Source organism: Pungitius pungitius, chromosome 3 (assembly GCF_949316345.1).
Source record: "Pungitius pungitius chromosome 3, fPunPun2.1, whole genome shotgun sequence".
Taxonomy (NCBI): domain Eukaryota; kingdom Metazoa; phylum Chordata; class Actinopteri; order Perciformes; family Gasterosteidae; genus Pungitius; species Pungitius pungitius.
Window position 1 is genome coordinate 6915623 of NC_084902.1, and position 14086 is coordinate 6929708.

At 44.5% G+C, this 14086-nt stretch overlaps 1 protein-coding gene and 1 non-coding gene across 2 annotated transcripts; both read left to right on the top strand.

Moving 5' to 3' along the window:
- The first annotated feature begins 4133 nt into the window (after positions 1–4133).
- On the top strand, positions 4134–13913 carry LOC119221960 (P2Y purinoceptor 3). The gene is made up of 3 exons (XM_037478227.2): positions 4134–4325; positions 11197–11615; positions 11739–13913. The coding sequence occupies exons 2-3, from the start codon at positions 11206–11208 to the stop codon at positions 12409–12411; spliced, it is 1083 nt and encodes a 360-aa protein (XP_037334124.2). The 5' UTR covers positions 4134–4325; positions 11197–11205; the 3' UTR covers positions 12412–13913.
- On the top strand, positions 7329–7401 carry trnaa-agc (transfer RNA alanine (anticodon AGC)). Its single transcript has one exon. It is a non-coding gene; the product is annotated as a tRNA-Ala (tRNA).
- Positions 13914–14086: the final 173 nt, after the last annotated feature.

A 14086-nucleotide genomic window follows, 5' to 3' on the forward strand; every position in this document is an offset into this window, starting at 1 on the left:
CCGTTTCCTCTACTCCGACTCCGCTCCCTTCTTCTTCTTCTTCTACTTTTTGCCTTGCAGTTGCTCAGTCTTACTTACTTTCACAAGTAAAACCCTGCTATCCCAGTGAATAGTAGGCTCTTAAATGTCTTTGGTGTTCTGCTGCAGCTTTTTCAATTTTAATTTGTCATATTATCTCGTCGTTTCAATTTGACACAAAATGTGATGCAAAAAGTGGAAATTCCTTGTCTTCCAAAAAAAATAAAAAATACTTGTACCCCCCCCCCCCCCCCCCCCCCCCCCTCCTTCCCCGGAACGAGTATTAGGAACAACCCCATCTTTGGAAGTTTTAGTTTGGTACCCAGTTTGCACATGCTATGGTATATCTGTTACCGTACGGTTGTGTTTGAAACTGAAGCCCAGCGTGTGTTCAGCGTTGAGAGAAGTGTATGTTAGCTATTTGGTCCAGAGTGACGGACCAGCGTCAGGCTTGTGATATGAAGTGTAAATCTGTTTTCAATTTTTTTTTTTTTTTTTTTTTTTTTTTTTATGATTTCTTTTTTTTGAGGTTTTTTTTTTTTTCTTTTTTTTTTTTAGATCAGTTAGTGATCTATTACTATAACTAAGCCAAGTTTGTAATTGTATATTTACTGTAAAATGTAGAACATTGAATAACTATTAAAATTTTCCTATAAAAGGAACAGTGTTTTGTTTGGTCTTTTCTTCTTCAGCATGTCTTATCAGATTTAAAGGGAGGAAATCGTCAACGGGTGTTTTTAATGTGAACAGACGTGTCGTAGTCTCAACGTTAACCGGTTTATTTTGCAGTCACGGAAGTGATTGCCCAACATGTATTCCAGGGAAGAGAACCGAAGAAGAACAAAAGTCAGAGCACCTCAACACAGAATCGGTAAAAGGGGGCGTGGCACTTTTTTTCTTCCATGGAAGATTTAAATGAAAGAGAAACGTTGCCCTTCAATGGTATTCACACATATTCTTCTACAAGCGTAGAAGTCGTGAATTTGAATTTGTCATCCTCCAACTGTGTAAAAAGAACAAAAAGACAAGTCTGGTCAATGCGTAACAAACAGGACATTTTACTCTTTCAATCTCATCCGCTTCAATTTAAACGCAAGTGTTTGTGTTACTTTTCCCTTTGCCACACTAATGTGTCACCAAACTCTTCCCCCCCCCCCGTTGTAAGGAACGGGTCGAGGTAAGGAAGGCGTTGAAATAGAAGAAGTATGAAGCAGCATTTCCTTTTGTGGCTGAAAAAAAACGGAACTTTCACTTCTGCCTTCATCCCTCAGCAGACGTCCTACTGGGTTGAGCAACACCAACAACCACTCATCCAGAGGAAACCAGTCAGGAACAAACACACACACACACACCTCTTTTATGCACAGCGCCCCACCAAACACCCACACTATTAATCGCTGACAGTTGATTGATTGCTGGTTTTCATGCCGGCTGGAAAAATCCATCTTTCAACAGTAATCGGACAGAAGGCCAATCGATCTTTAAATACATTGAACCAATGTGGCTGATTGGAAGTATTTTCCAGTCGTATAACTGAGAAATTAAAGCTGCACTGCTAGTTGTGTGTCTTCAGTCTGTTTAACTAGTGGTTCACTCCCTATACACACACACACACACACACCAGAGCTTCAATCAACTCCACAACAGCATGAATCCATCAAAGTCATAATATTGAGCACTGCAGCCGTAGAGGTTCATTATTTAGTAATTAATGTTCAAGTTCCTCAGTTGGGATCCTGTAGGCCAGATCATAGATCCACACACGGCCTCACGGCTCCACATAGAAACACTTCTTCTTCTGCAACTTGGTCTCTGCTTTTCAGTTCGTTCACTTTAAAACAGTTTGAATTAGATAACGGTATTTTTTATTGTTTGTTTTCTGCTTGACTTTCTTTGTTTTGGTCTTTTGTCTGCAGGTTCTAATCATGTCTGGGTTTTTTTTGTAGATTTGTCGTGATACAACAACCAAACTCACATCTTTAAACTCCTTATTTGCCAATGTGACCCGTGACACCGCCCTGAAATAAATACTTATAATTGCACACTTTCTCCATCATACAGACTGACGTCCTGACATGACACCCTGTTGGACACTCTCCGACAGCACTGGGGACGTGCTGTGCATGGACACATCCTCGCACACAATTGGATTGGACAGGTGTCACTAGTTTCTGGCATTTGAAGTCGGTGACGGTGGAGGACAACCTGCAGAACCAGATGCATTCTGCAAAACATTCCATCTCCGAAAGGCATTTACAGACTTGTGACAGCGTGAGAAAGTCTGAAACAAATGCTTTAGCTTGAGTGGTGTACACAAGATTTTGGATCATCAGAATACTTGAAAGTACTTTATGGGAAGGGAAAAAAAAACTCCAACAAACACTTGACAGCTGTCAAGCGAGCGATGCAAAGTTCAGAATAAAGGATTTATGGCGTCATCCAATCCAAACGGGGAGAGAAGACTCAGCCGTGAAGAATGCAGAGATGCGTCTTTTAAAAAGAGTATATTCTTGGCATGTTATGTGACTTCCATGTCTGAAATGCACCAGGTTTATTTTTGCAGCACACTTGCAGACTACTGATGACATGACTTTTGCTAAATAAAGATCAGGTCCAGATTCAGTGTCCATTCCCGAGGATGGGTCCAATGTTTAAGCTTTTCACGCCATGCTATTTGATACGAAAGAGAAGGGTGGAGGCCTAAAAGGATCAGGGAGGCTCGTCCGATACTACGGAATCATTACGAAATGTGGTGATTAAGCTTTTGGTAACTAGTTTCTGAAGGGAAATGAACTTACTTCCATGTCTCCACATGTCACTGTTTCACCATCATTTGGCTGTTTATAAATCCAAGGATTTGACTGACTTCATCCTCTTACGTTAATTCATCAGTTGTCCATGTAATCCATATTTTGGTTAGGTTGTTATTATCTTTGTACCTGTGAAGGACCTTTTCAAGATTCAGTACATTTCTATGTGCAGATGTTTTAGTTGTTTGTAACAACCAAACGTCCTCGTGCACATTAATTCCGTCCGAGCGTCTGATTTTCACTGTTCTTGTTTAACTTCCGTGTCCCAGCTGTGGCTTCTTCCAGTGGACACTAAAGCTCCATAAACACAACAGTTGTTTGTCTCCTTCTCACGACCACTGACTCCCAACTTGGACTTTTTGAGGAGGATTTTTTTTTTTTCAGCGACAATAGATTCAATCCACATGATGTCTGAGCCACAATGTTATGGTGCTTTTATACATAACGAATCAATCATAGAGCAATCTGTTCTTTTTTTTTTAATGAGAACAGACAGTTCTGCTCCAAATAGTACACTTCCATCTGATAGTTTGTTAATAAACAATGTTGAAGAGAATTAATGTCAGTTGAATGCAAATCTGGACTTTAGGTCAAATCCTTTTGTTCAACCAAAGCTATTCATGGGTTTCACTCAGCTATTGGTGCTTTGTGGTGAATAGTGTTGTTGGTGTGGGATTTCCACCACATGTCTCTTGTTATGTGGCAAGTAAACTTCATCAGATGGGCTGATTATACAACGCGTTGGAGACCGGATGCTGAGCAGGAAACAGTAATGTTCATAAATCAAATACGAGAACAATAAATGCGTCGTAAAATCCCAATGAGTCGAGACTCCAGTTGCACCAATTCCCATTTTAAATGGTGACCTCATCATGAATGCAACCCTAAAGAATGTCCCTGTTTGTAAAAAAAAGACCACTTGCCAAAAGGATTAAAGATTTCCATGTTGCACTACTAAGCCACTTGTTGAAGCAATGTCAACCCTTGAATTCAACACGTGAGTCATCCTAATAACCATGAAGCTTACATAGTGTTGCTAAACTTACAGTTAATCACGTGACGTTTTGGAAATGTGAATAACGATAATAGATCATATATTATCTTTTATGGTTTTGGGAAGATAGAGATTCCTACCATAAGCCTAAACAGATCCCCCCCCTCACATTTCGAGCTGTTACGATTCAGTTTATAAACAGGTGTAGTTCAAGTGAAAAGAAAGATCCTTCACTTGGCGCGACACCCACCTATTGCGCGTGCACGGCCCCGTCGCGCTCGCGCGGCAGCGTGCAGCAGCCGGATCGACTTCGTGGCAGGTTTATCTCGCTTCTGCAGAAAGACACTTCTAACCGGGCTCCGTGACAGAAGACCCCCTACCCCCATCCACGCCGCCCTCCTCCCCACGCGGGTCCCACTCGCTGCAGAGAGTTAGCAGCGCGGCCCCGATGGCGTCCACTTGTTGATGTGGCCAACTATTTATTTGTCTCGCCGTCGCTCACGGTAAGTGCGTGTTTGTTTGTTCAGAGTGATGTGAGGTGTTTGAAGGAAGGAGAGAAACACACGCAGCGATCGGACTAGTTCCGTTTGGCGTGGATCGTGTCACAGCTCCACAAGGTGTCCGTCCGCGTGAGCTTCTCGGCGCGCTTTGTGCTTTCGTTGTAACTTGATTTTAACCAGATACACAAAAATCAACAAGACTTTTCTGGCAATAGAAAGAGTCAGACAAACAAACATGGATGTGTCGAGGTGCGGGAACGTCTCGGCCGGTGAGCTCGCACCAAACACCCGGCGAATCAAAACGAACCAGAGCCGCAGTGCCCCGGGGCAAGGCATTAAGCTGCCCCGGGCCAACGAGCTGCGCACTGCGCACTGCGCACGGTGACCCTGCCGAGAAGCTCTTCGCGGAACGGCCTGAATCAAACGATTCGCCTCAAGGTGCAAAGCAAAGTCCACAAAGTCCTCTTATCACACTTCCACTGATGCCGCACGTTTCCGCCCGAGGAGGCGCGTTACTTGTTGACGTCTCTGGAGGAAATTGCAATAATCTCATGAGTTGGTTCATATTCTTATTTTTTTTTAGTGTTACAGCGTTAGAGGATTCTATGCATCTTATACAAGATGATTCTAGTTCTAAATTATGTTATCCAAGTTTAATATCCTTGACAAATGTTATTTCTTCTGAATTTACTTGCTAATTGTGTGGGAGAAAAGCCTTGAAGAACATGACTTCCCATTAAGTTGTGCAATTTGGTTATTTGCTTTAGTGCTAAAATTGCTTCCCTTTTTACTTGCACATGTCATCGTCATGTCTGCTGTTAATGACACCCGGTGAATGAGGAGTGTGTTGAAAACTCACACAACACAACTTTGTACCCAATTCTAGTAAAAAACAAAATCTGTAGCGTCACAGACGTAATAACCAGGAATGTTTGGGTGGCGACCAAAGCTCTCTGCAGGAAGAGGTTATGTGTATCTCACCCCCCCCCCCCCCCCCCCCTCCGGGGCCTCAGCCAAGTTTTAATGTGAATGACCCGAGATGAACGTGACTTCTCTTGCCTGAGCGAGAGCTGCAGAGTGTCAGGGTCACATTGCGTGGGGGGGGGGGATCAGGCCGATGTTTTTGTCCCCTCTTTAAAGTTGAATGACTCTGCAGTCACATGGCCTCGGCACCACAACCCCATGACGACATCCACCACAGGGCACGGGCCAAATGCCATAGTTGCCACTCTGTTAAGCTTTTTGGCTTCCCCAAAGGTGCGTATCAGCTTGTGTTTGGTAAAAACATGTTTTTCTATCAACATTAAAAACAATAAATAACCATTACGGTCCCTCGGGGGAACAACGAGATCATCATTAGTGGGCCCTTGTTGTTCTTAAGACAGAGAGGTGCAAAGGAAATAAGAGAAGGTCCAGTTATCCTTTTTGTGTGTCTCTTTTTGGACACATTTCTTACCAGACATCTCCTAAATCCTGCTCTGCTTTAGGTATTCCATTTGCACTTTCTCATCACAGTTATTGTGATTCATGTTGGTGGCTGGGATGCCAGGTATACCGCACCATTTTGAACCTGCCGAACAAATTGGAGACGACGGATGATAACACAAAAGTCTGGAAGCAAGCTGACAAAATCCTGCCGAATACGAAATGAGAATAAGAAATGACGTGTGCGTTTAGCAGTTTTCTTTGCAAAGGCTTTCACCACAAAGCTGAACATTGAGACACAGCTGGATAGCTGGTCGTAAATAAAAAATCAAATAAATATCCCTCCCCCCCCCCTACACTCCCCTCCCCTCTGTGCCACCCAGACCAGAAATGAGTGATGCTCTATACTGTCCCGTCTCGCTGCATTGATTTGTTCCATCAGATGTGTGTTCACTTCCCCAGTGTGTGGCAAAGCGCTCCACGAGGCCCTTTGGCCCGGACACGCCTGATGAAATGCTCGGTCCAAATCCTCACAGAGGACTCGCACCGACACGTTTCTGGCTATGAGTAACCGACAGAGGATCTGTGTGCTGTCACCTCGCAGCCATGTCTGTGTGTGTGTAGTAGTAAAAGTAAACTGGCTCTTGGTTTGTCTTTGCAAGAAAAGATTTTTCCGTCTTCAGTCCATATTTGTGCCTTTTGGAAAACCTCTGCAGTGTCTCGGTGGGAATCAAACAATCGGTGTGTACACATCCTTTTTCAGAGAAAGCTCAGCCCTGGAATGCCGAGGATTAGCTCAGATGCGTTTGCAGCTTTGCATGTGGGGGACGGTCTGAGCTCTATGAGGGTTTGAAGTTGTTTTTTAGGTGTGTGTGTGTGTGTGGCTCTTTTGAACACCAGCCTTCTTCATCACCCATGAGTCCGTTTATGGTGCAGCTGATTTGGTCTTGGGTAATGACCCTACGGAGTCTGTTCTCAGGATGGATCGACTTGTTTTAGCCTGCACCATATTAGCTAGGATCATTAGTGAAGTGTCTCTCTGCACATCATGCATTATCGGCTCCATTTAGTTCATTCACAGGGCACCCATCTGTGTTGCAGAGACAAGAGTCACTGCCGGCGCTAATAAAAGTGGCAAAAAAAAAGTCAATCAATAGTTCACATTGAGTAAAAAGGATCAGGTGCTCAAATTTGAGGATTTCTTCACTCTTTCATCTGTTTATTGCTTTAAAATGTTTGCATACATTTCTTTAATCATATCTCCATCAGACGCAGAGCAGCGTAAGCATTAATTTGGAGCTGTGTGTGATTCTACCAGATGAATGAAAGGCCATTATTCATTTACTTTGACCATTGGTTGAGTTCCGGTCACAGTCCGGTGTTATATAAATGATCCTGCCATTCCCACAGCTCTGCCTCTTGGGAGGTCCGAGGGGCAGAAAGTGTGCAGCACCATTCCTCTCCAGTCGAGGCATGTGTTAAAAAGAGAGTGACAGATAAGCAGAGCGTCGGCCATGAGGGTCCCTGATAGGGATCGGTGGAGCTACTATTTTAATCTTTTTCCCCGCCCTGTGTAGCGCAGGGGAATTAGCTCAAATGGTAGAGCGCTCGCTTAGCATGCGAGAGGTAGCGGGATCGATGCCCGCATTCTCCAAGGCTCCTTTTTTTGACGGGACGAAATGTTGAACCAATGCCGCGCGCCCACCTCGCGCAAAGCGTCATTTTGGAAGTAATTAAGTTCGTATAAATGCACTGAAAAGAAGCGAATAAACGCCCTTTACGCATATATTAAGCTACAAAGGTAGCAAAGCCCAACTCCGGTCGATCCGAACTCCATTGAGAACAGAAGCATTTAAAAAGTTGTCTGATTTAAACATACATTCAGACCTTTTCAAATTGGCAACCTTGTATAATTGTTCCGCCGTCACTTTTTACCCGTTTTTTTGCAAATAAATGAAAAATACAGATACAGAACGATATGTTATTTCGAAATAAATTCAAATAAATTGATGACTGCATCTATGGAAACAAGCCACACCCATGGCTATATTTGTTGCCAGGCAGTTTATAGGTCATCTTTAATCGGTTGCATGTACAGTAGTAGGGTTGTCCCGATACCAAAATTCTGACTTCAATACTATACCCGGCAAAATATTTTGATACTTGATACTTTTTGATACAAATACCACAAAGAAGATACTGGAAAACATCTGTAAGGTTCCCTTTTTACCAGCTTGTTCCTGCCCAGCTTTTTACACACTTAACAGATGTCATTCATATTAGTGTTAACCCACAGCAAGATATTAATGAAAACGACATGGTAAAATGATAGCATTGATTATACACGGCTATGTAGGCCTATTGTCCGTATCTGACTATATGACTACATCGTTATTCCATAAGTATGAATTACATCATTTTACAGATGTGTTTGAGGTGGAAAAAAAACTAAAGCTATGTGCGTTGGGTACATTAAAGATTGTGTTTTTAGCGCGAGATGCAAAAGCGTGTGTCACACGGGGACACTGTGAGATTGGAGCCCTGTAGCTGTGTTAGCTTGACAACAACTTTCAGTCAGTCAAACATCAGCAAATGCAACACAAGACCGAGCAGACATCCTCTTTTACCCAGATATTTCCTCTTTTTGAGACCAAAAAAATGATTAAAAAAAATCTTTCAACAAGCCGAAGACGGTCGGCAACGGCTCCCCTGAGATGACCCTGAGATGACCCTGTGAGTGACGGCTGCCTGTTGCATGTGAGCTGGAAGCCCCGCCCACCCAGTCAATGCGTGAGTGCGCTCTGAGTGCGCTTTTTTAATAAAGTACCGGTACTGAAAATAGTCAGAACCGTACCGTTTTGAACGTGAGGGTACCGCGGTACCTTTATAGTACCGGTACACCAACCCTATACAGTAGTGCTGTCTTTGCATTTTCTGAGCATTTACTGCACCTTTCCTTCTCAGATAAGTGTAAATGATAGTTTACTAAGGAATCTCCATTCATAACCAGTGTATAGAAAAGGTTTTCATTCTTAATTGAGAACAAAGATGGCGTCACTAACAGCTTTCAGAATACTTCTTTCTGGAAGATTACTACTATCTGGGCAGAAAAAAGCTGCACAGCTTGTTTTTCAGGAGCCCTGACTTGTATTCATTTATCATTAAATCCACACATCAACGGTATTTTATTTTGTCAGGAGCACCGACATGTCCAGACATCAACTTTCAAAAGGTGAACGTATATCGTTATTTCTACGTGAACATCGTCCCACAGTGACGGGTGATTATCTGCAGCAGATCGTGTGGGCATCTTGATGTGTTTGTGACGTGTAAATAAAACGATGCATTTACTTCCATTATGTTTTATTAATGCAATTGTTGTAACAACAGATGTGACAACTGCCAACATATTTCCCAGAAATGGAAATGGAGGTTTTCCTGTGGCAGCTTGTTACTGTTATCCGACTCGCTTCCCTCATTTATTCCATGACTTAAGTTACTTTCAACGAGGGTGTGGACAGAAAAAGTACACGTGAGCTTGTATGGTATCTCTGCCGGTCGGAAATTATCCATATGCCTTCGGCATCCTACCAACATGTAGCCTAACTCAGCACGTAACTTTTTCCCTCCAATCGGTCCAGCCCTCAGGAACAGATATAACTATAATATAATTAACTCCAAACATACTCTTTCACAATGAGACACTTGCTAGGAATTTAAGAACTCGACTTGTCTTCTTCGGTACACTCCATCCCCGCAGGTTCGGCCCGGTTAGCCCACTAAAGCCGGGCCTGATCACGAAAGCTGACCACAAGAGGCCACTTGAGTTATTACAAGAGCCCCCTTACGTCCTTGAATATGCTGCATTCACTGCAGTGTGATTCACAGAGTGGATCAGGAATCCCTTTCTGAATGGCAGTGTCTTCAGGAGGCTTCGGGTGACTGTCAACGGGCCTTGAAGTGTCCGAGGCATTTGTCTTCAAGGCCTTTCTTGATAAAGGCACGTCCTCAAATAGAAAAAAATAAAAAATTTGAACCTCGCTGGAAGTGAGTCATTGGCAGATAGCGCTGGCCGCAGTGCACAGTCGGAAGCCTTTGTTGTTCCTCGCCGCCGCCGCTCATTGGATCTTTTATGGTCCGCTCCCTCGCCCTCCCTTCTCTCCTTCATTTACTCTGGCAGGAATTATGAAATCATGCGTCACTGTTGCTCACAACAAACCGTTTACGCACCCACCCACCCACACACACACACACACGCACAGAGGAGCTAAAGTAAAACATACACACAACACATACAGACTCGCAGTTTCATTTTTCTAAAAAAACAAAACAACCAAGACATTTGTTTTGTGAGTGAGTCACCGTCTGAGAGGACTATGCGAAGGGGGCTTAAGCCAAGCCCTTACGACCACGCGCTGCCGTGAAGCAGAGCCACATGATGGATGTTAGCGCTGGGAGCAGTAATTGAGGGGGTTGATTGATCTCCGCCTGTGACGGCCTGCTCCAGACAGCGGGGCCCTGAGCGGGAGACCAGACAGTCGGCGGCGGCTTTTCGTTTCGTAACTTGTAAGCTGTCCGGCTCCCATTTGTTAAAACGGGTCGGAGGGATTTCAGGTTATCGTGGTTATCATTCTCTAACACGCTGTCTGGGACGCTACTTGTGGTTTTACAGGAGGTCGGCCAGTGAAACAACAATCACAGGTGGCCAGTTTATTCTGATATGATCTCTAGAATACTGTTCAGAGGCCCCGGGGAGATCAAATCATTCAGTAAATCACAAATGGCTCCTTCTTCCTTTGGTGGGGAACACCGGTCAAGGTCACGCTATCCGGCGCCATATCAAGAAATGCATGCTTTATAGTTTTTTCAATAGAATGCACCACATGTTAATGCAGCAATCATTTTACTCAATGAGGGGGTACAATTGTTTTTACTAGATTTACTACATTACAGACCTTATCTACGCTCACCACAGTTCACTGCTACTGGTTGTATACGTTAACTCCAGTAAAATTATGATCAATGGAAAATCCCAGTGTCACATTGATGCAGATGTTGATGGCACAAGTTGTGTTCTCTTGTGCCCTCTGGTGGAGAACCTCACGCTCTGCCTAGGTTTACGACACTTAAATATACCTTGTGAAAAAAAAACATTCATTTTGTCTGCATATCCACGTATGTTTAATATAAATCCAACAGCTTAATGCTAAATCTGGTTTACCTTCATGTTTAGTTCTTCCATTGTAGCAATGTTGATCTGCATTAATAAATAAATACACTTTCACTTCGGGTATAATTGATTAAATTCATGTTTTTATCTTCTGAACTTCATAGACTTCAGTCAGATCGGCCAAATCGCTTCCATTTGTGCAATTGCACATCATCACTCTGGTTTCATTCCAGTCAAAAACCTTTTGCACCCCGTCTCTCTCCATGTCTCCCCTTATAGGAAGTAAAGATGGCGGACTCCTCCCTGAACGAAACTCTCGTCTCGGACTCCTTCCCTCCGGACTCCTTCTCCAGCAGCGCGTGGCCCCCGGAGCCGTACGCGGCCGGCGGCTTCGTGGCCAACGTCAGCGCGTCCGCCGCCCTTCGCTGCACCTACAACGAGGACTTCAAACGCATATTACTCCCTATCGTGTACACTTTGGTCTTCCTGCTCGGGCTTCCTCTCAACGCGGCCGTCATACTGAAGATATGGAGGACTCGGCCCAATGTGTCCAAAAGCAACATCTACATGCTCAACTTGGCCATAGCCGACTTCCTGTACGTGACGTCGCTGCCCTTGCTCATCTACAACTACGGCAGCCATGACCACTGGCCCTTTGGGGAGTTTACCTGCAAACTGGTCAGGTTTCAGTTCTACAGGTGAGATGACGACTATTGGCTAATAATCTTTTCTTTTTGTTGTTGTTGTTGTAACACTTATAGACTAATACGGCATGATTTGAGATTTGACTGAACAGTATTTTCTTTTCTCTGTTTTTTTAGTAACCTGCACGGCAGCATCCTCTTCCTCACCTGCATCAGTGTGCAACGCTACGTGGGCATTTGCCATCCCATGGCCATGTGGCCCAGGCAAGGCGGTCGCAGGCTGGCGTGGTGTGTCTGCGGCGGCGTGTGGCTGGTGGTGGTCGTCCTGTGCGCGCCCACGTTCCACTTTGCCGCGACGGGGACCCAGCGGAACCGCACGGTGTGTTACGACCTGAGCACGCCCAAGAGCTCCCTGGACTACTACCCGTACGGCATGGCTCTGACCTGCCTCGGCTTCCTGCTGCCGTTCATCGGCGTGATGGTGTGCTACTGCCGGATGGCCCGCATCCTCTGCCGCCCGGTGACGTACCGGGGCGTCTCCATGGCGACCGGGGAGAAGCGGGACCAGGCGGTGAGGATGATCATCGTGGTGGCGGCAGTGTTCTGCATCAGCTTCCTGCCGTTCCACCTCACCAAGACCGTGTACCTGGTGGTGCGCACTCTGCCCGCCGTGCCCTGCGAGACGCGGAACCTGTTCTCCGTCATCTACAAGTGGACCCGGCCGTTCGCCAGCATGAACAGCTTCCTGGACCCCATTCTGTTCTACTTCACCCAGCCGCGCTACCGCCGCAGCACCAGGCGCTTCATGGTCCGAGTCACCACCCGCAGGGACAAGGGGAGCGGCGCGTGAGTCGCCCCCGCGCCGGGATCACGTCCCGCCAGCCGCGCCTCTGAAAGGCTGCTTTCTACAGAGGAGGCTGCGAGGCGGCACGTGGACTTTTTGGCAGAGTTTCCTTGTGGCGCGTTCGAATGTCAGTCCCTGATGCTTTTAACGGACCACGCAGGGCAACAAAGCGACCTTCCTCTGGAGGGCTCGAGCGTGTCGAGGCACTGGGACGCGAGGAGGGCCGCTTGAAATGCGAAGCGGGGGGGGTGGTCGCCTCTTAAACGTTCAGCGTGGAATGGTCATCAGCCGTAAGGGCAATCGCCGCGCGTTCCGCTTGTGGCACTTACTGCGATTCCAGGGTGCTGCACATAAACCGCACGTATCTTCAACAGAGTTGTGTTTTGGACGCATTAGATACTTAAAAATGCTGTTTTAGGTCAGGGTTACTTATAGGATCAGCCACTTCCTGTTGGTACAGGTTCCCTCTCCATGAAATAACAGCCTCTGCTGATGGAACTTAGGTGTGTTAGTGTAAGTGATCTAATAGATATTGGAGAAGAGACGTTTATGAAAAGGATCTCTGTGTACTTAAGGTGGCACACTAGAGTATGTGTGAACTGTTTAGTACACAGTGCTGTTTTGATAGCTCTAAGTGGATACCTTCTAAATGTGCACTGTAAACAGTTACTGAGTTTGTGAATGGTCATTCGTAATTACTTTTGGACACTGTGAAGAAAACAATGGATTTATTGTATCTATGTCTTGGATAAGATTAGGCACCATTTGGTATCAAAATTCAGATGATATCTTAATTGATTGTTGATTTCTTATGCATTTGACTTGCTAACCTTTAAATCGCTCTGAATCGACTGTAACTGACAACATTGTAGGCAACCTTTAAACACACAGATCCAAGTTGCAATCATGGTTTGAGTTTTGCACTCATGAGGGAATATATTGTGTGTTTTGGTTAAATGTAAACGCGTGCATTTTGTGCATTTCAAATGCAAGCAGAACTTTTCCCACAATAGGAGGTAGGAGGAGTAATACAAATGTTGCAGACTTCTTAACGTGTGCATGTATGTGCACAGCATGCACGCTCACTATTGTAGTAATATACTGTAGGTTCAGGCTTCGGCAAAATGTGAATGCATAGTTCTAGTATTTGTATTTATGTGTGTTTGTTTGGGTAAATAATTAATTCGTTTTTATGATTTTCTCCAAATCCATCTAAAACCTGCGTTTAGTCAGTTTAAAAATATTTGAATACTTGCAATACACTGTGCCAATATATTTGTGTCATTCAGTATTATTTTGAAGATTTTTTATTTTTTGTAAATACATCACAGAGAATAGAATAGATTTTTATTTTAGTTATGTAGATATGAAATGTTAATGCAAAAAAGTATGTATGATGTATACATATCCATATTTTCTTACCATGCAGCCCCTTTGAGATGTTAAGTATGTTTTGGATGTTTTCGTAACAACTAAAAAAAATCATTAAAAAAAAAAGTACTAAATTACGAATGCCTACTTCTTCATTCAGACAAAGTGACATTTTATTGTATAAACACGCATTGTGTGTGAGTAGAGCACGTGAGTGAGTGGTCCGCCGCAGTGACCTGTCGTTGAACAGGTCAGACTGTAGAGGGCGCTGCAGTCAGCAGCTGGCCCTCTCTGAGGGAATGAGACACAC

Excerpts from the sequence above, each read along its gene's own strand:
- LOC119221960 (XM_037478227.2), top strand. The coding sequence starts at position 11,206 with ATGGCGGACTCCTCCCTGAACGAAACTCTCGTCTCGGACTCCTTCCCT. Across the intron at positions 11,616-11,738 it reads GTCAGGTTTCAGTTCTACAG|TAACCTGCACGGCAGCATCC; the intron begins GTGAGATGACGA and ends CTGTTTTTTTAG.